The 27,526-nt window shown below is 37.9% G+C and overlaps 1 protein-coding gene across 1 annotated transcript in view; it reads right to left on the bottom strand.

Annotated features, from left to right (window-relative positions):
- LOC139736000 (TBC1 domain family member 14-like) overlaps window positions 1–27,168 on the bottom strand; it is a 72,417-nt gene extending 45,249 nt beyond the window's left edge. The window contains 4 exon segments of the mRNA XM_071646749.1: window positions 5,189–5,249; window positions 5,251–5,272; window positions 10,411–10,665; window positions 25,242–27,168. Coding sequence (XP_071502850.1) covers window positions 5,189–5,249; window positions 5,251–5,272; window positions 10,411–10,665; window positions 25,242–26,797 — 1,894 coding nt within the window. The 5' untranslated portion in view covers window positions 26,798–27,168.
- Window positions 27,169–27,526: the final 358 nt, after the last annotated feature.

Consider the following 27,526-nt stretch of genomic DNA (forward strand, 5'->3'; position numbering starts at 1 on the left):
GCACATAAGTTTTGTGGAACATTAAAATGTGTTGAATATTGTGATTTGCTGTGAATGCATTTTCTTGATACAGAATACTGACATCTAATCCCCCATAGCAGCAGCAACAACAACAACAACAACAACAACAAAACCAACAGAATTGCACACACAGTGCACACACACACATTTATACACTTCCAAGGTATGGTGCTTGAATGTGTAAGTTCCTTATCAGGTTGGGTCTAATGTGGAGCCTGGTGTGACAGTTTTGACTCTGTTTCAAAATCATTGTAAAAGTGGACATTTTCGCAGTGTGGAAATTTTGGCACATTTTCGGCCACCAGAAAGTAGTGCAAAAATAAAAGCACATCAATACTTTTTGCTTGTTATCTATATGCACCACTATTAAATGTCCCGATTCCGCAGAATCAAAAACACACAACATTCAACTTACTTGGCCAAGCGCGAAATAACTTAAATGAAAATATCCACTTTTACAGTACTAGCCAAAAGAAAGAGAACGTTGTTTGCAAAGAAGTTGTCCACTGAAAAATTCTGTTCTGTATATACGTTATTCTCTAGCTCTATTCTCTTCTCTTAGTACAAAAAAAAAACCACCTCATTTCAGTCAAATTTCACCCAGATGCTTTCATTCAGGTACTTGTTTGATTTTACTATGAATATACAGTCCTTGCCCAGCACTGAGAGGTCATATACTTTTTATATCATTTCCCTTTCCTTTCCTCTGACTTCTAGAAACAGAGTTTTACCATTTCCTTCCAAAGAAAAATGTGGAAGATCTTCTGAAGATATCAAATTTTTGATCATCGGTCGCATGAAATGACGTGCTGTTTTGATACGTTATGTGAATGTTTCTAGCATCCCGTAAAGCATTTATTAGACATCATATGTAGGCCTACTATTATCATAGACTCATTAGAAGATTTGTGACTAATATATTCCTGATAACAAAAAAGAAAAAGAAAAAATATGTATATATATGCAAATAGCATAGACTATTTGATTTGAATAGATGCATAGTAGCTTGGAGAAAAAGTTGAGAAATTCCACTGAATTAGTACAAATCTAGGAAGACTGCAGAATGATCAAGGCATTATATTCTACACATATAGTAAGTGCTCGACTGCAAAGAAAGATTACATAACAGAAGTAGCATTTTACTGCTCAGTTTCTCTATAAAATCATTCTGTTCTAAACTGAAATGATCACATTCCTTTCCACTTAAAAAAAAAGAAAAAAAAAGATGTACATCCCTTCAACAACAAAAATAATCACAGTAAAAGTTATATGATTAACAGATGACTGTATAGGGATACCAACAGGCAGGGCGCACTGTAACAGACAGTGGCATGTACCTAAAACATAATATGCACTAAAAATGACCATATAGCCTGACTTTAACAATCTGTTCAGCATGATATAGATACAAGCATTGTGAAAGACATGCTTTATTTAGAGAACAGAAAGTGATGCCCAAACGAAAAATGATGCTACTTTTTGTTTCCCCTCCTGTCCTCAGAACTGCCCCTAACTCTCTCTTGAGAACACCATGGAGACAACTTGAATTCATTGCTTGTTGCAAGACGGTGTGCAAAGTATCAAAGCTATGAGGAAATTTGATAGCTTTGCTCTTTGCATTGATTTCACTCGCATTGGGGGAGGGGATCTGAATTACGACCAGAGTTAATGCGCAGAGTTCAAGGAAAGTAGGCCTTGAAGATGATTACTTCTTCTGCAAGGCCTTCTAAAGTCCACAGAATATGACCGGCAGAAGGACATTGAAAAAACAGGTCGTGATTTGTAACCTTTTCAATTAACTTGAATGTGTCTGAGATAAGCCCTAAGATACGAAACATCCTTCATGATGAATGTATGATTGAAATGTCTTCAATATGAGGAGAATTTAGTAACCCCTTCTTCTTCAATACAGTTCATTTGTGGTTTTTAAAATGCCCACCGCATATAGGATTCCAGTGGTTCTGATTCTGATGGCAATTTCATTAACTCTTTTAGGAGGTGGGTTAAGACATCCTGACAGAGAATACATATATACATTAACCTGTTGAGGACGGACTGATTTTGATACAACATGCATTTCCCATAGACCCCTGCCCGAGTAGACTTGGGACTCGTCCTCAACGGGTTAATATCATTCTTCAATGCACCATGACAAACTACGTGTACACAGCTGACAACATCCAGGGCATGGCAACATTAAGCTCACATTTCATCAGGTTTTCATTATCGAGAAATTACCCATAATAGCTTATTTCTTTCTGAGAGAGAGACACCTGCAGCATTTACCTAAAAACAAAAACAGAGAGATCAAGGTAAATAAAGGGGATTATATCTTCAGCAATGGATGTTTAGGAACAGAAGCAGATGCCATCTACAATCAATATTTTATAGCATTTTTTTTTTTCTCTCCCATCCCCCTTTCTTCCCCCCCCCCCCCCTTAATCTGTCTGGGAGTTAAAGATAATATAAAGTTTTGGTACCTCAAAAGTTTCCCTGAGTTTCATTGTCTTAGTTTGTGTTTCAGGTTAAAGTACCTTTCATATAACTAACACTGTGAGAATTACCCGCCACAAAGTGCTCTCATGTCTTAGTAATCATGCACTAATGGTTTTGTACCAGAGCAGAGCGGGCTCTGAAAAATTTGAACGAGCCGTTAGTTTGACTCGACGCGGTACCGCGACAATCAATATACACGTATTGTACGAAACCATTATTGCATGATTACTAAGACATGAGAGCACTTTGGGGCGAGTAAGTCTCACAGTGTTAGTTATATGAAAGGTACTTTAACCTGAAACACAAACTAAGACAAGGAAACTCAGGGAAACTTTTGAGGTACCAAAACTTTATATTATCTTTAACAGTGAGTGCATTCTTTTAATCTGTAAGTTTATCAAATCTTGATTCCAGCACTACTTACATGGGCGTAAATTCTCGAAAGCACCTTGTGAAATTAACAGACCTGTGGCACACGAGTGCTGTGATGTCTGATGTACTCTGCATGGCACGCTAAACTAGAAGGTTGTTTTGTTTTTGCTCTTGTTTTGCTTTTTCCTCCTTTGATCCAGGCATTCAATATTTCCCAAAGAGAAATAAAAGTGTATACATGCACATCTACGGATCTATCTACTGCCTTTAAACACTCCTCTGTCTATCGGACATACATGTAGTTTGCCCGTGACCATGCATACCTCCTGCGAGAAAGTAGTAGCTGACGGTCACCAGAGGACAAATTCAGCATTTCTCTCCAGTTTACAATTTGATTGGGAGATGAACTGTCCGACTGGCCCCTCAGGGGCGGGGGACGGGGGTAGGGGGCAGGCTTGGTTGTCTTGAATATAAGGGAATGAAAATATGCAATACACACCTACACGGGTCACTGAGTAAACAGTACCAACTTTCCATTATGACTGGTAGTGTGAGTTTTTATGTCTGAGTCAGTGTTAAAGGGATGGTACAGTATCGGTTGAGGTGAGAATTCTGCTTTTAACTTTTTGCGAGATACTTAGAAACCATTTTATAAAATGTTTAAAAGCATACAATTCTCAGAGGAATTTAAGATTTACTTTATGAAAATCAGTTTTTTAAAATGGGTGAGATACTAAAAAACAAAGTAAAACAAAAGCGGTCCTAATAAAAGGTGGGTCCCACCTTTTATTATGATCACTTTGTTTTGGATATCTCAACCAATTAAAAACCAATTTTCATCAAATAAACTTTGAATTCCTCTGAGAATTATATGCTCTTTCATAATTTCATAAGAGGTTGGTCATTATCTCAATAAATCATCACAACAAAAAAACCAAACATGGGAAACCTCACACCCCATCTCAACCGTAACTGTACCACCCCTTTCATCTGGGAAAAGGGGGAGGGGGTCTATATTGGCACACAGTGATAAAGATCAGTTGTGTTCTGGGTGATTGCAACTCAAACCAATCTAAATATTTCAATTTTGTGTTCATCCTCATTTTCTGCCCTTGTTTTTCATCAACTCCATGGCCAAGAATATGAGGATCTCCAGAAGGAATATTAAAGCAAAGATGTAATAGCCACATTGAAAGCTAATTGTAACAGCCGACTTGTAGATTTAGGTTTAACAGGTCTTTATTGTGAACCTTCATGAATTCTGCCAGGGAGGTCACCTCCCTGATTCTGCTAACTGCCTCCAGACATTTAGCAAAATACTGTAAAAGTGGATATTTTCGAGCGACTAATTTTTCGCGCTCGGTGGAGTAAGAAGAGTTTCGCGTGTTTTTAATTCCACGGAATCAAGACATCGACTACTGGAACATATGGTAAGCAAAAAAATTTGTGTGCTTTTATTTTCGCGCCAGTTTCAGGTTGCGCGAAATGCGCGAAAATTTCAACACCGCGAAAATTTCTACTTTTACAGTAAAACACTCCCATCTCTTTTGACATGCGAAATGGTTGATTTTTGTCAACATATCAGGTCATATCACACATCAGATCACATCTGTATGACTCCTCTGGTTTTCCATTTTTATTCTTTATTATTATTATTATTATTATTACCATCATCATCATCATCATTATCATCATCTTCATCATCTTCAACGTCATCGTCATTATTACTTTTATTTTTTTATTTCTTGTAATTCTTTTTTTTTTTTTACAAACAATGTAAGCACATGTTTCCACCCACTGATCAAGTTTCGTGCTGTTTGCCATGTGAATTTCCTCCTCACTAAAGTGCAAGCAGGCTTGAGGATGGAAGTAACGGTTGCTTTCACTTACTTCCTCTTCCTGTTTGGAGATTCCCGCACATGCCACAGATGAGCAGGGAATATGCACTTCTTAGCTGAGAGGTTTTATGGCAAGTGCAATCAAACATGTTTTCCCCATGGATATATTTGCCAGTGTAAGTGGTGCATTAAGAAAATATAATGTATTTTTTGTTTTGGTTTGTTTTATTTTGTAAAGTCACTTTCCACTCTACAAATCAGCCGAGGACCAGACTCCCAGAATGTATTACAAGGCAGATGGTTTGGAACAGACAAAAATATATGCCTTGGGCACCCTTCAGGCATGAAGGGCATGAATAAAGCATTAGCTTCCGTGATATCACATTTCATAAGCTGTAAACAACCGGCAGGTGCTTGGAGAGAAGAATGATTGTACATTAAATGAAGTGTTTTAACGTTACCTTTCTTTTTCGCTTCTTTCAGCATCTGTGTGTATGCCTCCTTGTGCTTCTCCTCTTCCTCCCGGATTCTTGGCCGGTAGGTTCCTGGTATTAAAAGGTGGTTAGAAAAAAAACAGAAAAAACAATCACAATATACATTGTAGCAGGAAACATTTTAGCTCAGAGCATCTTACATCTCAACATCATGGTGTTTCTTCTAATTCTCATGGTGCGGTGTACATGTCTGATTTAGCCGGAGTGAAAACAAACAGCTCATCTGTCCACATGTGCGGAGGTTGAGCATTGGTGATGCAGTGCAAGCAAGCAGTTTATGCATCTACGTGATGATACATGCAATACATACTGTACAGCATGGCATGGGCACTCAGAATCCTCCATGTACCTTTGTTTTCTGTAATTTGTCCATGAATTTCTCGAGACTATTCAAAAATATTAAGATTGACCATATCTGACAGTTTCTGGAATTTCAAAGCCAACTACACAAGAAAACTAGATAATTTTGTCTCAAAAGTACGCCAGTCGAATCAACTGTATGGGTTGTTTTCCCTCAGGCAACTAGGCTAAATACCCGCATGTCCGACCATGAGAATATCACTGCTAAGAAAAGCTACTGTAACACCTCAAAGTGAATGCCAATCTGGTATAGACAATAAAATCACCATGTGACAAAGTTTGATGAATGACTCACTATTTACAAGGCCAATTCTCACTGGGCAATACAGTGATATTAAAGGACAAGTTCACCTTCATAAACATAAGGATTGAGAAAATGTAGCAATATTAGTAGAGCACATCATTAAAAGTTTGAGGCAAATCAGACAATCCGTTCAAGAGTTATAATTTTTTGAAGTTTTTGTGCAGTAACCACTGGATGAGAAGACTACTGCAGTGTACGATGTCACATACGTACAACAATATAGGAAAATATAAAGAGAATTTCACAAAATTTCATCTTTTGAAAAAAGTACACATTCCCTTGACTCTTTACCGACATATGTTATGGGTAATATTATTCCCCCTGCCTTTAGAAAGAGGCAAGTCAAATGCTCTTTTGTTATGTGAAAAAAATTGAAAATACGTTGAATTTTCTTTACATTTTCTTTATACTGTTGTACTCATATGACATCACAAGCTGTAGTAGTCTCCTCGTTCAGCAGTTCCAACACAAAAATTTTAAAAATTCATAACTTTTGCATCGATTGTCCAGTTTTCCTCAAACTTTCACTGATGTGTTCTACTAATATTGCTGCATTCTCTCAATCCTTATGTTTATGAAGGTGAACTTGTCCTTTAAAAACAGACAGTGCTCCACCTCTCCATTCAAATTGCTATGAGAAAACAATTGTCATGTCAAGATTCACAAATTGTGAGTTTTTACCCCCCACAATGTGCACGCGCAGGTAGTGCAATAGATGTAAATGACATGTAGGAGTAGCCTGGCCGGTGACCTGCACATTTTTGTGTGGCTGCATCAGAGTCGCAGCAGTGTAATGATAATAATAATAATACTTGCATTTATATGATGCTTTATACGGGTGTAACCAAATATTGCCATTTCTTTGCAGTATTAAAGTACGGGTCGTATTGCAAAAATTGTGATACCAAACTTGTGCACAGTGCATGGTGCAATTTCTCTGTTGATGTTCGAAATGGCTTTTGGTTGACGAGCAACGTTAATGTAATGTTAAGATTTTTCTAATGGTACAACTATTTACAAAAGGGCAAATGCCCATAGCATCACCTCCTATCAAAAACAAACAAAAACAAACAAACAAACAAACAAACAAACAAACAAACAAACAAACCTGTCATTCAACCTATCTGCATCCATGTTTGAGGTCTAGGCAGCCGGTAGTCCCAAAAATCTTGACAATGTCACATTGAAAATGACAGTATGTTGTATGATAATTTTAACTGAATTACTGAAATCCCTCCCTCCCCCCTCCCTTAAAGGATATAAAGCAGATAGCATGTAAAACAACAACAACAACAACCCACAAACATGCGGTAAGAGTGACTCTGCAGACATTTTGTGGTTGTTTATTTTCAAGTTCATGTAACTGTCTCTCCCATGCTATTTAAAAATAGTACACAAACCTGCACCTCCACTACACATTTAGCATACTTTACACATACACAAACACATGTATACACATACACATACATACACACATAAAATGTATTGGACACTTTACAATGGTACAAATAAATATGTACACGACTACACGACAAGTATATGATTTACAAAACTGAGAGTGGTGAAGGTTTCTTTCCATTGTTTCCTCCTCCAGTAGTTCAGGTGATACTTCAACTTTGGTACCGGTAACATCAATATACTGTAACTCTACAATGACAGCCAATGGAACATATATCCCTTTCACAGCCACTTCATGAAGGCAATTTACCGCAGACCTGCCAATCAGTACCAATAATCACGATCACAATAGCATCATGGTTTCATGATAGATCACGATTTGAAAAATGTGAGCAGTCACTGGTGCGCACACTGGAACGCCAATCTGCAAACTCAAGTGATCTATATTATGCTTCAGAAGAATATCTTTCCAAACAAATCATACACACATAGGCAGAAGAGACACCTTTACAACCAAAGCGGTTCCAATATGTCTTTTATTTTTAATCGAATATGCATTTTGTATCTAGCTGTCAAATCATTAATATTTTGGCAAAGTGTAGGAAAAGTCATACATTGTATTAAAGTTAACTCTTGTATTTTAACCCACATTCAAAGATGAAATTTGTAGACTTTGAAGGGGTACACACCATTTTTAATCTCTTGACATCATCAAAAAAAAATAGAGAGAGAAAAAAAAGAATGAGAGTAGAAGGTTTCTGTAACTAATGTTTACATGGAAACAAACATTCCCAACTGAAGAAACATAAACACACAAAACCTAAAATGAAACAATGATATATGTACACTTTGTATTATTTGACTTCTTAATCTTTCAGAGATGTCACAAGTATGTCACTACCCTCCCCCCCCCCCCATTATTAGAAAACAAATAGATGAATGAATAGATACATGAATATACACATTAAATTGTGAAAAAAAAGAAAATCAATCAATCAATCAATCAATCAATCTACTGTTAGTATCATGTGTCATTAAAAATCTGAATGATTTTATCAGGGTCCAGCTATAAGGCAATTAGCCTTCCTGTTGAGAATCACTTTTATAATTCTCCCTATCCTTATAATTTTCCCTTTTGTTTTTTGTTTTTTTTTTGTTCTCTGAATAGGGTTGTAAAGTAGTTCATACTAGCAGCCAGCCTGCTTTAGTTTTGTAAACCCTTACATATATGTTTTATGAAAGAGTTCAACAAACGAACAAAATTCTAAAACTGATCTCATATTCACATTCGTGACGAAATAACTTACTGGACGACAATTTATCAACGGGTAAGACCACATACAACTACTACATGTACATGCAGTTCATGATCAGCACCACACAAGCATCTTCTCTCTATTGACAAATCCAGACTATGGACTCCCATTACATATTATTGCCTGAAGCTAAATATTTGCTCAGTGTTGAAACTAGAAGCATGATATACAGTATATATATCATTTTCTGTTTTTGTTGCTACTGACAATTCAAGGTTTAAACTTTTATCAGCAGACATGGGGTGAGCGTACTTTACATTACAAATCAGGATTACGGAATCAGGACATTAATTGATAGAATGTATGGCGTGCAAAAATATTTCCTTGCTTTTGTTTTCACGCTAGCTTCTGGTTGCATGAAAATATCCTCACTACAAAATTTCCACCTTTACATTAGACTAGAATATGAATGTGCTCGGAAAAACCAAATCTTTCATTTGCCTTCAAGAATACACTATGAGTTAACAGGTGAAAATTTTGTAGTTTACAGTACAAAATTGTGATGCACATAAGCCTTGACAACTCTACCTTTGACCTCTACTTTGACTGAAAGTCAATCATTAACTGAAATAACAGGAATGAGAAATATATCCAGAATGCTCTTTGAGATGTCTTCTCTGCTATCAGTATTTTCTTTTCATTTCATTCCCTATTATTGCTTCATGTTTAAAAAAGAAAAAGAAAAAGAGAAATTCTCTTGAAAACATAATACCAACACAGCTGGAAGAATGTTTTAGTCTCTGCTATACAGTGCCTCTTCACAACATTGTCATGCTTGATATGAGCATTTAAAAACAAATTTGATTACCACGGCCACTGTAATCTATTGCACAGGTCTCTATTATACCCGTACATGTACAATTGCTTTTGAAAAACTCCACCCGCTACACAACACTTCAACAGGGTTGTAAATTTCCAGGGTACATGTAGCTCAGCTAAACCAAATCATGACAACATGAAGTGTAATCATGTCTGATTCAGTACATGAGATTCTGAGTCTGTAAGACGCACTGTTGGCGGCATTTGAAAGCACTCCCCTTTATCGTCAAATCTCCTTTCACACGGCTTTTCAGAGAAGAAATGGCTGTATTGAAAATTTTCATCTCAAACAACAAATAGGTTGAGAATTGTGGAATAAAAAAATGTTTCTTGAGCTTCATGCCACTTCATTAGGGTACTATAGGTGACAAATGAACATCCATCTTAACTAGCTGTTAGCTTATGGCCATCTAAAGGAAAGTGTGGAATTCTTTTATTTTTAATAAAGTTATATACATATATAAGTAGTTGTCACATTCCTTCTTTGAACAAAACCTGATGGACATCATCAACATTTAATAAAGAGTGAAAAGATCCAAGTAAGACTTTAATAAGCGATAGAGCATAGATGGTATCTGCTCACATTCAAGCACACGGATTCATGGAAAAGCAGTTATCACCTTTTTAAAATATACAAATTTTATCTACAAGGGTGTATCACTACTGCTACTGAATACACTAGAAAGTAATTCAAGCCTACTTAAATTACCTCTCTTCCTTTAACACCCCTCCCTCATCACATAAACTCAAACAAGTCTGTACTGAGGTATGATGCCCCCCACAGAAAGGAGAAAAGAAAGACTTTTGGAAAGTTTTAACATGAATTTATAACCACAACATAAAGAAGTCAAAAATTAAGAAACGCTATCACGATATTGATGGAATAAAAAGATGGCGACAAGTACTAAAAATGTTAAAAATTCGGGTGTGACAAATATGTAATATTCCAATAACAACTTCACAATGATAGAATTTGTTTGCTAGATACTCACAAGGGTCTGTTCTCGAGGATAAGTGCTGTCGTGGACGACGCCTCCTTCATCCCGGTGTGGCGCTTCTTCCAGGTCAGTGAGCTGGTAGGTGGGTGTGTCTGTCCCCGCTTCTGGAAGTCCTCTGAGATCTGCATGTGGTCCCGCTGCAGCGCGGACTCCTTGGCAGGGACACGCCCAAATAGCTTCCAGCCTGGTGGGGACAACTCTGCCCCGCCCAGCTGGGAGGACTTGCCCAGTGACTTTCGGAAGATGTTCCTGCCAAAGACAGAAGACAAATTTTAATACACTGCAGTGTGCAGGGTTGATGTTGTCACATTCAAAGCAGTAATGCGTAAAAATGCATGGTGCTAAGCACCATGCATTTTTACGCATTGTACCATAATGCCCTTGACAAGGGGTATGGGTAAGGGACAGGTTAGCTGCAAACTGTGTATTACTGAGAATCTTGGCCAGACAAGATAGTTGGATTCAGAGATGCATCATACAATATGATTCTTGATTCCAAGTAATTTTACATGTACAGTGTACATTCACAGCCACATGCTCTGATGGTTGGAGCAATTTCAAGGTAAAGGATAATTCCATCCTATGTTCAAGCCTACTACGATGATAAGAGTAAAATCACACAAACAGAACTGCAAATTTGTCAAAAACAATTGGACCTGCATGTTATGTTAATTTTATAGTACATAAATGCATAATTTTCATGATACAGCCACATTAGTCACTTCATATAAAGTGGATTAAAAAAGATAAAAACATCTTCCATGTGAAGCCTTTTTTTTCATATGACTTGTTTAGGATGGTGAATTTTCAAATGTCTCTTGATTAATAAAGTAATAAACATTTCCTATAAAGATGATAATTTGGAAGATTAAAGCTGCTGTCTCTCTCTTCCTCAAATTGGTAAATTTTTGTGTTTTTTCCCCAATCTTGTGCAGATTTGATGAATTTCACCGTAATCAATTCATTCTTTCTCACATGAAAGATGCTCAGCAAATTTTGCCAATTTGATGAATAAAAGAGATGAACATTTCTGCAGAAAAAAAAAAATCATCCCAAGACTTTATGATTTATTGTAGGCACACTAATGAAGCTCCTAAAGTGGTATATGAAACACTAAAGAGAACTAATGAAGCTCCTAAAAGTGGGTATATGAAATAAGACTATCTTGATAGCGAGTGGCTGGCAAACTCTCAGTGGGGGTCTTTCAATACACATATTATTCTCTTTTTGGGTGGTGGTGGTACATGTAGTATCGCCATCTGAAAAATCCCTCCCCCCCCCCCCCCCCCCAACATACACACTCATTATACATACACACACTGTGGCCAATATTACCCTGTATGCATCATAGGAATAGGATTCTTATTTTCTTTGGAAAATGCTTCTTTTTTTTGGGGGGGGGGGGGGGGTTAGAACTTTGACAATATGCAATGCATATAATACACATTGAGAACATTGTACAGGCAGTGCACACTCCCGTGATAACTATGAATTATTGACTTTACTGATATCGACTTCCAGCGTGCTAGAGTCCACAAACAATTACCGGTACCTACACAGTGCTTGATTAGTTCCTCTGTAGAAAATTGTTTCCAGTCTACACTGTACAAAAAATATTGTAGCTCTATCAGACCCACTTGTGGGAAATCTATACATCGTCACTGATGTAAACCATATTGAATTAACTTTCGTTGAATGCTTCCAAAATTTTTTAAGCACATTCAACTTTAATACGGATGTGTGTGAAACACATCAAAAGCATCAATAAAACTGTAGATGAAGAGACTATTATACACATACAGTGACACCATATGAAAGCACCAACTGTGTACTGACTTCTACAGCAACACTCCATGATTTGCAGGTACTGATATTGTACATGTACCTGTAAAGCCATACAAAGTATCAGGAAACAAGTGAAACATACAGTACACATACAAGTATCAAGTTCTATGATTGTTTTGCCATCAATACGCATGCCAGCACAATAGTGCATTCCAGCGCGTGCTGTCATCTTTCATTTGATCTTCTCGCAGCCTACAAACTTCAGCAAGTTTCATACGCATTGTGATCTGTGTCTACGATCGATTTCATTTCATGTCTGGGCCAGATCTCTGCAACAGCATGCATACATGTCATAATCACAGAAGTTGGAGGTTATGGAATAACCAATCAAAATTTCATTCGCTTTCTTGAATTTGAAACAGCAATCTACTGTACACTGGTCACAACGGCAATCACACAACCATATAAAGATAGTTAATACATAATCACCCCAATAGTCTCTCAGTATTAAAGTCTGCACACAAAAGCACACAAATACTTCCTTAAAGAATATTTCAAATTTTGGAAAAGATAAAACAAAAAGAGTTTATCCTTTCTATCAATTCATTCTAGAGCATATTTGTAGTAATTCAGTCATGCTGATGTATTCTAAGAGGAGTTGTCAGAGTTGTTAAATCTGGCAAAAACAGGATTTTTTTTTTATATTTTAGCATTGTGATCTACAAGTCAGAGGGAATGTACACAGTAGTCAAGACATGACATCACTGTCTCTGAGTCCACATCCTGCATGAAATTGTCATACAATAGAATCACCTGAGCATGACCGATATCACCATTCCAAAGACTATAATGAGTGACATACTTTTAACATTCTATTTACAAAAAATGTTAGTCTGATTTCTAAAAACTTCCCCGTACTGCTTACTGTACTTTGAGAATACTCCAATCATCTTTAAGACATTGAGTGGATTTGCCCTTTATCCTTTTGATTTACCAGTAGTATACACCATTCTGCCTACATCATGCCATTTGAAAGACATCCCAGTTTACACTAGTGCGTACAAATAATGAGAACAATTACCCCCCCCCAAAAAAAAAAAATAATAATGATAAATAAATTTTTTTTTTTTTTTTTTTTTAAATAGCAAGCTTAATTTCATGTTTTGAGGCCCAGTGCTACAATGTATAAATTTACAAGGCTACTACAACGTGTATTAAAGGCTACTTATAGTTTGAAAGTTTTGTTGTTGTTTTTTTGCAAATTTCGTGAATTGGTGCCATTCATGAATTTAAACTCTGATCCTCACATGAAGGTGATACGTTAGTGCAAGCATATATTTCTCTGTTTATTTAATGTACTTCACGATCATGAATTTAACGACTCGCGAAAAATTGTCGGGAAGTCTTGATCTGCACAAAAATAAGACCTTCTAAATATATGTCATGGACAGTGTATAATCTATTACACAGCTCCTTACTCACTCTGCTGGGAAAATGTTCTCTATGGAATACTGATAAACTGGCCTATATTTTGTACTGTGAAGCTACTGGTACGTGGAGGTACAAGTACAGTTGTACAAGTGTACTTGTACATCATACAAGATGCCTCACACATGTAGCTAATTGCAATATACTTCGTAGTTCGCAAAACATGCATTATGTGCCAGTCTGTGTTCTAAGAAATCATTTTACTCACAAGCCTAAATACACTGACGGCATGTGAATCTGAAATGCTGTTTAACCCCTTCTGAACCAAACACTACTGACATTTTACATGGTCTAGTTGACATTGGGACTGACAGAGCTAATGCAATGTACTCCCCTGGCTCAATCATCCTAACGACAGCTGATTCATTCCAGCATACAGGCCTCAATTTCCCCGTCGCAGTAATTACCAACGAGGTTGTCCTACACTGCCACGGTGTTCCGAGATGAATTACACTATAGCCTACAACTACAAAATGCAATCATTGACATGTGTACAGACAGTCAGTGCATATTATGGCCATCTACATCATATGGCCAGACTTCGCAAATGAACAAAGCATCAAGTTGTCTACAGTCTGCATTGTTAAACATGAAGTACACTTATAAAGAAGGTTGTGCTCGCATCTAGCAGTAAGAAAAGGAGTGTACGATTGCATGGCCTTTCGGTTCATTGGTAGGTTAGAAAAATTCTCTAGAGTATCGTTTAAAGGGTCAGTGTGAAACAGGCTTTACAAAATAGACACATTTTTGTGCACTGAACCCAAAATGCCTAACCTGTTGACTGTGGGGGAGAGTTTGCCCTTTTGCACGTGTCACACACACACAAAAAAGAAAATGATAATTAATAATACATGTACAATGTAATAGCTTGCATTATGTGCAACTGTACAGATCCAATATCAGGAAGACACATCCATCATTAATGAAATCCTGTTGGCTGATTGGTCTACATGTACATAGTGTCATGTGACCAAATACAACATTACTTTGTTGAAGAAAAATGCCAATTGAGAAGAAATGTGACATACAACATCATATAATATGGTAAGTGTCTATTCATTGATAGTATGTGTAGGGTGCTATCGGTATTGGCCTCATACATCACTGTGTAAAATCAAGTTCATTGTGCATGGTACTATGCTGTGTACCTGTAGACAAACAACTAAACTAAAGTGAGTTATTGCACTTTGCGTGAAAAAAAAAAAAAATGTAATTTCTTAAACGATCTGCTTGAAGATGTAAAGCAAATAATATGTCATGCATTACTCTGAGCCCGTAGTGGAATTCCTTGGTAACAAAGCAATACATACAGTGTATTCTTTGGGGCTGCACCCCTCAGAAAAAACAACAACATAGCGCTATTCCTGTCACCACGTAATTGATAATTTCAACTAGATACAGTTGAACCTCTCTTATCCGGCCTCCCTTTATCCGGATCTCTCTATTATACGGACGCAATCTCGCCGTGATTTTTTTGTTTAATAATTACAGGAGGAAAGGGGGGTTCCCAACTCCTTGAGAACTCCTACACAAACACACATGAATTACTTGTACATATTACTTCCAACTTGATTAACATACAGTACATCAAATTTCCTTCCAAATTGCTTACCTTCAGAAATTTTAACATCCCCAAACATCCCCAAATGTAACAATGAAAAGGTTGCAGTTTACACATTACTACATGTGGTACTACAATGGGCTACATCAGTACATGTGTATTATATGTACATGTATAAAGCATTGAGTCTCCCGTATCCGGCCAAATCCCTCATCCGGATGAGCCCCGGTCCCGACTTGTCCGGATACAAGAGGTTCAACTGTGTACACTGTAGAGGTTCTCAGCGCATGGTATGTTTGTTGAAATCATATAATACTGGTACATAGTGACTGCATCAGATAATCAAATCAATACATTGATTTAAAAAAAAAAAAATTAAATCAATACATTGATTAAAAAAAATGCCACTACTAATTTATGTCTTCCCAGGAACATACACCGAAAAGGTCATCGCCACCTTGTCAGCATATCAATTGAATTTGAAGGTGAGTATGACTGTCTGCCCTAAGAGCAGAGTACCCTCGAATGGATATTTCGATGGTGTGAGACATGTATGGTGTATGTATTCCCTTTCCCAGCATGAATATATCCTAAGATATATTACATGGCCGGCATTACTCAGAAGAACACAGCCACAATAGCTTGAATAGCTACACCTAGGATGTAGGCCCTATATATAATATAGCACAAATCTTGAGATGCTCCAAAACTAATACTGTGTAGCACTGTTAAGGAGAGACACCTTTCCTGAATGCAATTTGTATTTTGCAGGAGTACAAGCAGCTACCCAGTAAACACCAGAGCAAAACACAGGTATATAAGGAGATATTATGGTCATTATTTTCCTTTATTTGTATTTGCATGACCAAATATCACAGTGCATAATGATTAGTAATAAGATTAGCAAAATTGTGGTCTTACACTATTAAACTATCTTCATCTGCTTGGCATACAATGTACAAGGACTTAGGTGTATGTGCCATTTGTCAAAATTTTTATATGACTGTGACAGAAAATGAGTTTCTGTAATCTTTGTCAATATTCAGTCAGATTCTACAATTTTGTTCTTTGTACTGCACTCAAGTCATACCATAACTATATTTCTGACCTTTTCTTTTCTGAGAATGGAAATGAAAAATCAGCACCACTATTATGTACATGTGTATACGTACATATTAACTTTTTCCTTTTTGTCTTACACAATTTTCAGACAGTTGATGGGCTTCATGTTTGTTTATTTTTTTTCTTTTTCTATGGGATTTGAAACATTTTGAATATTACTTTAACCCATTAGTTTTAAAGTATCAATTTGTCATTAATTACTGTGTTTTTAAATAATGTTGTACAGTTAATTTCACCATATGTTTACTTACTGTGAATGTCATAAGTCAACTAGCATTTCAACAGTTTGTGAAAAATATTGGCCCCTGCAACACAAATGCACTGTATGGATTTATCTCAAGGGTAGGAAATCAATAGGTTTTATCACTATTAGGGAAATAATATTCATTCATTCCTCATTCCATTATACTGGTTCTCAATAACATTTATGTAACTACACACAAATTTGTCTGGCAAACTCCAATTTATGACATAAACCTGGCACATGACATAGGCCTACAGTACTGGAGCAAACGTTTTCATAGATCTATAATAAAGAGCCATGTTATACAGAAATGATGGGAGAAGCAAGTCCCAGTTTGGAATCTGTAGTATACACAACTGTATGTCAGTATAGAGTTAAGGAGGAGTGCTGGGGGGGGGGGGGGGGGGGGCGTGGTGCAAGGACGGTAGAAAATGTTGCCCAGATTGCCTGAGGTTCTCTACAAAATCTTTAACATTCACGAGCGTATACATGGTACTGGAGCATCTAGGCACAACTGTGTTTGAATATTGTACAGTGTAAAATGTCACCTTGGTATTGCACGTACACAGTATGCACCATTACTATTATCCATAAATAATGAGAAATTGCATCTCAAACCCACCATCCAAAATACCACCTGCTGGCAAATTATAGCAAATAGGCTGCAGAAACACTGGTCAGTCCCCTATGAGATGACATTAATACTGTGTAATACAGAGCAACCAAGTCTCACGCATTCTGCGTGAGACTCAAGCATTCAGGGGCCATCTCACGATCTCACGCATGGCAACCATTTTTCTCACGCATTGAGGGAAGTCTGCAACTTGGGCCTATAATAATGAGCATAGCTCAAAAGATGAAAGTGATAGTTGCAATTGAAGGTATATTTCCCTTTTGTCTCTCAAAATAAGTAAAAAATAGTCACTGAAGTATGCACCTGATCGCACCATTAAGAGCTAAAAATTGAAAAAGCTCCTTACCATGGGAGGCCACTGGGGGAAAAACCCCTCCCACACCCTCACTCGCGCGCACATTCGCACGCCGAGTGTGCGCGCGCCAAGATGCCGAGTCATGAAAATCTCATTCATAAATATTTTTTGAACTTGGCATCCCTGGTAATACAGTAATGACCAATGTACGTATCAGCCAACAGATTACAGATTGGAAACAAACCCAACCTGATGTTTGTCAGAACACTTTTTGTTCACAGGCAAGTGCAGGCATTGTAGACACAGCATGTACTACAGTACACTGTGTACCTATGGCAGTCAGAGATAATGTTAAAGGACAAGTTCACCTTCATATACATAAGGATTGAGAGAATGCAGCAGTATTAGTAGAACACATCAGTGAAAGTTTGAGGAAAATTGGACAATCCGTTCAAAAGTTACGAATATTTTAAGTATCTGCGCAGTCACTGCTGGAAGAGAAGACTACTAGAGTGTATGATGTCACATGCGTACAACTATATAAGGAAAATAAAAATAGAATTTCACAAAACTTTACTTTTTGAATAATGTGCACATTTCTTCGACTTGCTACTGACGTATGTTGAGGGTAATATTATTTCCCCTGCCTTCTGAGAGAGAGAAGTCGAGTGTTCTTTTGTTATGCGAGAAAAATGGAAATATGTTGAATTTTCTTTATTCTTTCTTTATATCATTGTACTCATGTGACATCACAAGCTATAGTATTCTTTTCATTTAGCCGTGACTGACCAGAAACTTCAAAAATTCATAACTTTTTAACGGATTGTCCGATTTTGCTCAACTCTCACTGATGTGTTCAACTACTATTGCTGCATTCACTCAACCCACATGTCTATGAAGGTGAACTTGTCCTTTAAATGAACTTTTGCTGGACTTTGCTAATGACCTCACTCAGACCTATGCAGAAACACCCTGAACACCTGCATACCTGTATGGAACACTGATACTGCCGAATATGTCATTCAAAGTACAGTACATGTGCCTGTACAGTAAGTCAGTACTGAGCTGAAGCAGGTTTACTGGCAAAATGAAAATGCCTGTATCCCAAAAGACCGCTCGAACAGTTTTCCTGCTGTGACAGAGCACAGTACTGTATCACCAATGTTTATGTATGATGATTCAACTGCTATCTGAGTGCTGAGGTCTCCAGAGGTACTTTCAATCAGTTTGTTGCACACAATTAGGTACCACCAGGCTTTAAAGCACATATTGCACGAAACTAAATGTTTTCTATATAATAAATTCAAGCAAAACATAAATAGAATAGAATGAGATAAAAAACAAAACAAAATAGTACTAGTAGCACCACTACTAGTCATCATCATCATTGCTATTACAATAATATCAATAAGCATCATATTCACACTAAAGATATAATGACATTGACAGTTCTTATTAGCAAAATCGTCAGACCCATTCTTGAATATGAACTTGCATTTTTACAATCAACATGTTGAAACAAAATGGTGCTTGATCATTGCTTCGTGAATGTAAAATGACCAGCAAGGCACATTGTGGAGTTTAAGGCGACTCAACCAAAATATGCTGAAATCCTCGCCTCTATAGGACTGCAACACTGCAAAACCATGCACCATACAATGTATCTCAACATGAATGCACGTCTACCAGGTTGATTTTAAATTTGAAATGATTCACCTTTCAAAAACAATATCAGGATGAATCCAAATGCCAGTTGGTCACCTAATAATGAGCCTACAAGACTCAGTATATTGCTCTCCTCAGAATTTGGTCATGTGAGCTGATATCCCTTGCAAAATACTCCATGATCTATATACAACTGTAAATAAGTTATTTATCTTAATATAATCATATGCAATATTAGTTCACCTTCATAGAAATGTGGGCTAAGTGAATGCAGTGCCGCTCAGTTAACACATCAGTGAGAGTTTGAGGAAAATCGGACAATCCGTTCAAAAGTTATGAATTTTTGAAGTTTCTAAGTTCGAAGAAATGTGCACTTTATTCAAAAAGTAAAGTTTTGTGAAATTCTCTTATTTTCCTTATATCGTTCTACGCATGTCACATCATACAATGTACACTGTGGTAGTCTTCTCATCCAGCAGTGATTGCGCAGATACTTTAAAAATTCATAACTTTTAAACAGATTGCCGGATTTTCCTCAAACTTTCACAGATGTGTTCTACTAATATTGTTGCATTCACTCAGTCCACATGTGTATGATGGCGGACTTGTCCTTTTAATAAACACAAGCAACATCAAAGTAATGAAACAAAGTTATTTATAGTGTACTCAGTATTGCCAGGTATATTATTGATAAACGAAACCATCTCCTTTGGTCACCATCTATTGGCATTCAGTCTGTTGTGATTGTAGAAATGTGTCCTGATTGTAAGCACATCTTGACTAATCCACCACTTTGATTTCTTCAATTCCATTGAAATTCATCCTTCAATGGAGGTAGGGCCTACACGTATGATGCATATATGACGTATCACATTGCACATCTTTCCATGCACAAGGTTGTATTTGATGATACCTTTATTCTAAAAGGGCACAGAAATCTGTCCAGTCCAAAGAGATTATAACACAAGAGGGCGTAGTCCAGTGGGGAGGCAGCCGCGCGAGGGAGCTGCCATTTCCCGTTGTGGGAGCCGCCATTGCACGGATCCTGGCAGCGCACTGTTTAATGCGCTCGACTTGAATATTCGGCGCAGTGACCTTGCGTTGTTTTATTGTGACGTCACAATGGTCATGTTTAAGCGTCATAATGGTGCTGAGGTTGTTTAATTTTATGGCTTGAGTGGGAATGTACGCGAAACAAACGTCATAATGCTCAAGTACTGTCTAGTCTACACCCAAGTTCCCACTCTTTATTTTGCGAACAACAAAAAGGTCTGGACTCTACCAAATGGTTCAAATGATATGATACCATCGTAAAAACTAATATTCAAACAAATAAACACATTGAGATTCTGAAAATGAAAATGTGTAATGAAGAATAACATATCATTCCAGATATGATATGAGAAGATATGACTTGAACGTAGACTTAGATCCAGTGCCAGGAGCTGAGTGTGCGCTCCCTCTTCAATTTTGGACGCACTATTTGTACGCACGCGTATGGCGACTACTTACTCTATAGGTATAATCTCTTTGGTCCAGTCATACAGGTTCTGATTTGTTGAGCTATTGTTGTAGTAGGCCTAAGTACATTATACAACTGTACTATCCCCGCTTTGCCTTTATACTGTATGTACAGTTGTACACTGCACATACGTACATGATTTCGCGAAACTGAGAATGATGGACTGTGAAAAATAAAATCACAGTGAACATTAAATGCCCTTGTAACTTATGACCTTGCAATTGACCTTTGACCCTTGACCCTCTTAAGACACCATCTCAAAGTGCCATGGACTCACTCTGAATACCATAGTGATGATGCTAATAGGTGTGTAAGGTGGATAATTGCACACCCTGACAACATACCAGTGTACAAATTGTACATGTAGATCCTTACAGTACGTTCAGAAGGAGATCCAAGATTCAAGGAGATGTAATATGTCAGATTCATGTTCACATTACACTGACCCATTCCACATGTGATCTACCACACGTACAAAAAGTGTACAAACACTGCACAACGTTTGTATCAAGAATACCTTGCATGTATTATGGCCTATAAATAATCCCAGTTGCCACAGGGGTCTCTCCAAGAGAGTGCACTGTATGAGTGTATCCAGAGAAGCTCCGGAGGGACATTCAATGTACCTTCATTAGCAACCAACCATGATCCTTTCACATGACCGCTTCACTCCCGGCTAGATAATCTAGGACACCTCTGGCATGCGATACCATCATTCGATATACACCTGGCTGCCTAAAGAAGGTGGCAGAGAGGCCCCTTATACACATGTACTTCTCTAGCCCAGCAGAAAAAAAGACCCAAAGCAACACTGTAGTGCAGACCCCACAATTTAATCAGGACACACATACCCAATAATTTATGGAATGCTCGGCTGCTTTCAATGGGGCAAGATGAGGGCATCACTTTGAGACCACATGTCTAACCATCATGAATACTATAGATGTACAATGTTAATTGTATTGTACAATAATGTGCATATAATGCACAATGTAAATCATCTGTTCGCTGATACCAGCCTGGTTCCAACTTTGTCCCGCTACCTAGGGGCGTAAATTTCTGACCTCTCTTAATTAAACTGGGACAAAGGTCTTGTACTCTTGAGTCGTCATCGTAATCAAGCTGTGGCTGCTAAATTCTGTCATGCCTACAATACTTAACTAACCAATACAGGGGCCCATCTGCAATTTGACCCTTTTACACTGTAGGTCAACTAAAGAAGTATACAACAGCTCAAATGGAGAAGATAACAACAAAATTCATGAATTTCGCCATGTACTGTAAAACGAGGAATGTTAGCGTGCATTTTAATTTCATGAATTTCGCGAGCGCCAAGATTCGCGAAATCAAAATGCACGGTGGCAAATTGCAAAAATTTCATGCCACGAAAAAGGCCATCGGCTCCAAATCACAAGAATTTCGTGCCACGAATATATCATGTTTTACAGTACATCACTGCAAGTAAATTGTACATGGAAACTTGTGGAGCACACGAGAATGACTCAATACCTTTGAAATCTTCCTGGCAAACTAAACTTGTACCCAAACATTATTTGCAAACCATGACCATGTCTTTGTAAACACATCTGTCACCACAATGCACAACTCTTGCCACACACAGGTTCCCCTTCTTAGACTTACAAGTTACATTGTTCAACTCACATAGTGATTGTTGTGATACTACAGTGTAGTAAAGTTATTGTGTATGCAACAGTACACAACAGGCTTTCCCTTTGGTCCAACTGCTTTACACCTTCAAAGAAGCCTTACATGTACAGTACATTGTACTTTTCTACAAAAATTTTTTCTATTCCGATATATGATTTTATAGATTACTGCACACACAAAAAAAAATGATGGAAATTGTTTCTAATGGCTCTTTTGGTCATCCCACTATGCGTTGAAAATCTGAGGCATGAAGGAAAATTTCAACCCATGGGCAAGTCAATAACAAAGAAGATCATCACTCTTAGAAATAGTCAGTAAGGTAACCATTGGCAAACTACAGTAAATGAGATTCTTTGTAGTGCTCAATTGCCTTAGATGTCATAATGAAAAGAGCATTTTACATTCTGTGAATTCTATGAGATCTCAGCTATTAATACATTCATATCACATTAATACTTACATCACATCTATCTTCAAGGGTTATCATTTCAGAATTGTGCAATAGCTATTTTGACAGAGTCAGTGCAAGCGCACATCATTGGCACATAATACTAGTACATGCTTCAGGGACTAAAAAATCTGCTCTCCTGCATCCCCTACGGAAATCCTTCCTTCCTTCCTTCCTTCTTTCCTGCACCATAGATTTATGTAAGGCAAACCAATTATAATTATGTCTGACTAGTGAGGCTGATTTTGATCTGGCTGTAATACTGTAACATTTCTGTGGGAATCCTGATGGCAGCCTCCACGATCAGAAAGACGATCCTTGCCGAGCCGGATGAGCTGAAATTTGCTGACTGCAATCTAAGTACAAATATGATGATTTTGCTGACAAGCTCAGCTTTAATAAAATTAAACAGAGTATTATGTTATTTTTCCCCTGGGCGAAAATGCAAAGGTACATGTCAGATCTCTGATATCTGGTACTGCTCAGTACACTGTTTGTGTCTAACTAGACTTTCAGCATACCTTGTATGTCAGCACCCTCAAAGGACAAGTTCACCTTCATAGACATGTGGATTACGTGAATGCAGCAATATTACATTGTAGTAGAACACATCAGTGAGAGTTTAAGGAAAATTAGACAACCTGTTCAAAAGTTATGAATTTTTGAAGTTTCTGCTCAGTCACTGCTGGATGAGAAGACTACTTCAGCTTGTGATGTCACATGTGTACAACAATGTAAAGAAAATATGAAGAAAATTTGACATACATCCATGTATTTTCACTTTTCTAGCATATATACACGTAAAGGAATGCTTGACTTGCCTCTTTCAGAAGGCAGGGGGATATTACCCTTAGCATACATCAGTGACAGGTTGAGGAATTGTGCACTTAAAAAAAAAATACCGGTAATAATAAATTTTGTAAAATTCTCCTTATATTTTCCTTATATTGTGGTAAGCATGTGACATCATACACTGTAGTCTTCTCATCCAGCAGTGACTGCACAGATAATTGAAAAATTCATAACTTTTGAACGGATTGGTTGATTTTCACCAAATTTTTACTCTATGTTCTAATAATATTGGTTCATTCACTTAATCCACTTGTGAGGGTGAACTTGTCCTTTAATATTAAAATTGATAAGGTTTGATTTATCCTGGTAATGTTCAGTAAACCATACAGAAAATTAAATCATGGGCACTTTGAGGCTGGATGCTTCATCAGCTCGGTGAGGATGTTTTCCCTCTATCACGTACTGTAAGACAAGCTCATGAAGCATCCAGGATAGAATGTGAAACCGTTCTCCTAATTAAACAGAAAGTTGGACAATATATATGCAATGACTGAACTCAATACCTTTGCTAAATATATAACTTAAAGTACATCTGAAATAGTTTTGAAGAATTTAAAAGAAAAAAAATGAATGAATAGATAAGAAAAATCAACTGTGAGGGCAGCTTTATGAACCTATTACATTGATTGTTCAAAGACTGACCAGTAACACAGGATGAAAGGGTTGGTCTTAACTCTCTTTGTGCATTTAGCGCCGACTGGCACAGAAAATCCCATAGCATTGTACACACTGACCAAAGTTCCTGGCACAGAAAGGGTTAAACGGAATATTAAAGGCATTTTAACATCAAACATGACCCGGTATGTACGATAAAGCATACAAGATTTACGCATGTTGATAGACACGTACACAAAAAATTGGGAAGCCAGATTACTGCACAGTTGGATGGATACAATTCAGCACATGACCAACTTACAAAATACTTGTACATGTACAGAATTATGATGAGGTTTCATCAAGATGTAGGAATTTTTGATGTTACATAAAATCACACGAAGACAAAAACATACGGCATGTTGCCGAACTGGGGATGACATGATGGGTACTCATTTACTTTTACTGCAGAATCTGGAGTACATACAGACTGTACATTATGTATTCACAGTGCATACACTTTTTTGTATTAGCACATCTATCATGCCATTTACCTACACTTTGTACAGAGTATTTCACTCTATGACTTGACTGTCATTTTACAGAATTAAATACTACAATCCATCATGATATGGTGAAGACTTGTGTACGTATGTCAACTATGACACTGCAGAGAACATGCATCAGTTACAATTATAGGTTGCACTTTCAGAAATGCAGTACGGTGCACTCCCATTTAAGTAACGAACACGGTTATGCCTTGCAATTACAACGCACTCCAACAAAGAAATTTGCATTTCATCGACGCATCACTCTCAACCTCATGACAGATAGCATTACCATTATTCACAAAAGCAAAGTGAAAATTAGACAAAGCAACTTAATAAAAAAATTAACAAAATGACAGCAACTGTTATTGACTTCTTTAACACAGAGCTTGGTCTTACCGTGCAAGGAATCCTCCCAGGCCCTTTTTCTTTGGTTTGGCTCCTGCTCCAACAACAGATGCACCCGGAGGATGATCACCATGCTCCAGGTTAACCTCCTCAAATTCAACTTCATCCTCTCCCAACACCAGACCATCCGCGAGGGCCTCATTGAGTTCGTCCGTCGCTATGGAAATGTTGGAGGAGAAATCGGTGCTAAGGCTGGTGGCAGTGCTAGTCCTACTCCTAATGGGAGTGCTGCCACTGTCATTCTGAAGACTAAATGGGGCGCCCTTCCCTGCGCCCGTTTCATCTTCGCATCCTCCTTCCTGCAAAGAACCCGGGTTGCTTCCTGTCAGCTTCTCGATGGGAGTTGATGACATCGATGTCGTCCTCCATGATGCAGATGATGGTGTGGACTGAGAACTTGGCTGTGAGGCAACACCTAGATTGACATCCGATAAACTCCCTTGGAAAAACTGTGGCCTGCTTAATTCTGACTGAGCATCCTCCCATACCTCTGTCACATCTATCGTGGCTGGAGAGCCATCTCCCTTGTTAAGGTTTTGGACGATTTGTAGGGGGCTTGTCGGGTGCACCGGCGTCATCTCCACATCTATGGTCGCCAGCTCTTCGCTCTCTGGTTCAAACTTTGGTGATGCTTCTGTGGCACTTGATTCACCCTCATTTACAGCATGTGGTTCTGTACCACAGGCATCATCGGTCTTCCCTTTATCTTGGCAACTTTTTTCACGAGGACAACCATTACTTTGGTTGCTGCATTGCCTAACTTCACTCTGAGAAGAATCGTGGTCTCTGCTAGTACTGAGTGCATGATCACATCCTGTGGCACCATCACTTTTTCTCACACTGCTAGAACTAGTTCTTACTTCCGCTATATTGTGTGATTGTGCACTTTCTGCTTCTTTGCTATTGGAACGAGTATTGGAAAATGCAGGAACATTTTGTGTAATTCCATCAAGGCATTCACCATCTGCAGAATCCACACCATTGTTTAAGTTGATTTCAATGTCGCACTCAGTGGAGTTTCTGTGTGAAACTAACACTGTAGCTTTCTCCGACACACCTCGCTCACTTTTTATGTGTGGAGTTTCGAATATGATTTCCCTAGACCCATCGTTGATTGAGTTGGACATGTTTCTCACATGATTAGCACAATCCTGATTTGATATTGCATCCTCATTGTGTAAATCTACTTCACAAGTATTATCCCTGATTATATTGCATGTCATGGTCGCATTTTCACCCTGGGTTTGTCCACGTTGAAAACCAATGCCCCTATCTTCTGACGTTGTTTCTCGCTGCAATACAGCAACACCCATATCTTCGCTGTGCAGCAACGGGCAGTCTCCGGCGGTTGAGGCAATACCGGTCTGCTCCGTACCTACAGATGCCGGTAACGTAACACCCGTAAATTCATGTTTATCCTGGACTACGTTGGACCGTTTTGTGACGACAGATTTTGACCTCGAATCCTCAACATACGCTTTCGATTCTCCGACATTATTCAGAACTATACGTCCAGCACGTGACTGGTCTAGAGAGGATTTGTTCATGGTTTCTTGAACGTTTCCTCATTAACTTCCGTATGCCATTGTCCCTGCGAAGTCACCTTCCTTTGAGCTGTACCGCTGTTGTGTTGTTGCGTTCTCGTTCATTGATGTACCGGTAGGTCCGAGGCGAGTGAATCTCGGTGCAGTGGTAAGGTAATATATCCACGTAATATATAATACGTTGAAGCAGCCGGTCATCCCCAAAACACAATCAAATTTTAAAGGCAATATTTCCACTCTTCCTGGCTTGGATCTCAATGATTTCTACTGCCTCAGACACGTGAATATACGGAAGGCTTTTGTGTCTCAAAACACACGTTCAAGCGTTAGCCTATGCCATAATAACACACATTTTGGTACGTTTCTGTGCCGAATCGGGGGCGTATCCGAGTGCGAGCATTCTCTCAATCAGCGATGTCAAAATAGAGAGCCGATAGAGGGCAAAGTTCAACGTGAATTTTTTCAGCGGAGAACGTGAGAGAGCGTTTGCGTAGAAATGATTCATGATTATACTGGCACAATCACGGTTTACTTGCTATAATTATTTTCACTTCACTTTAAGTGTACTCTTCTCAACTTTTCTTGTATATCAATTCCCGGCTTTTTTTGTTTTCTCCTTTCACGACAGTTTGCAATTTGTTTGTATTTGTTCTATTGATTTATTCACTTTTTTCATACGTCTTTATTCGTTATCTATCTATTCATTAATTGTATCATTTATTCATTTGTTTG

The sequence above is a fragment of the Diadema antillarum genome, unplaced genomic scaffold (assembly GCF_040938485.1).
Source record: "Diadema antillarum isolate AM-2024a unplaced genomic scaffold, OU_Dant_1.0 seq00000618_RagTag, whole genome shotgun sequence".
Taxonomy (NCBI): domain Eukaryota; kingdom Metazoa; phylum Echinodermata; class Echinoidea; order Diadematoida; family Diadematidae; genus Diadema; species Diadema antillarum.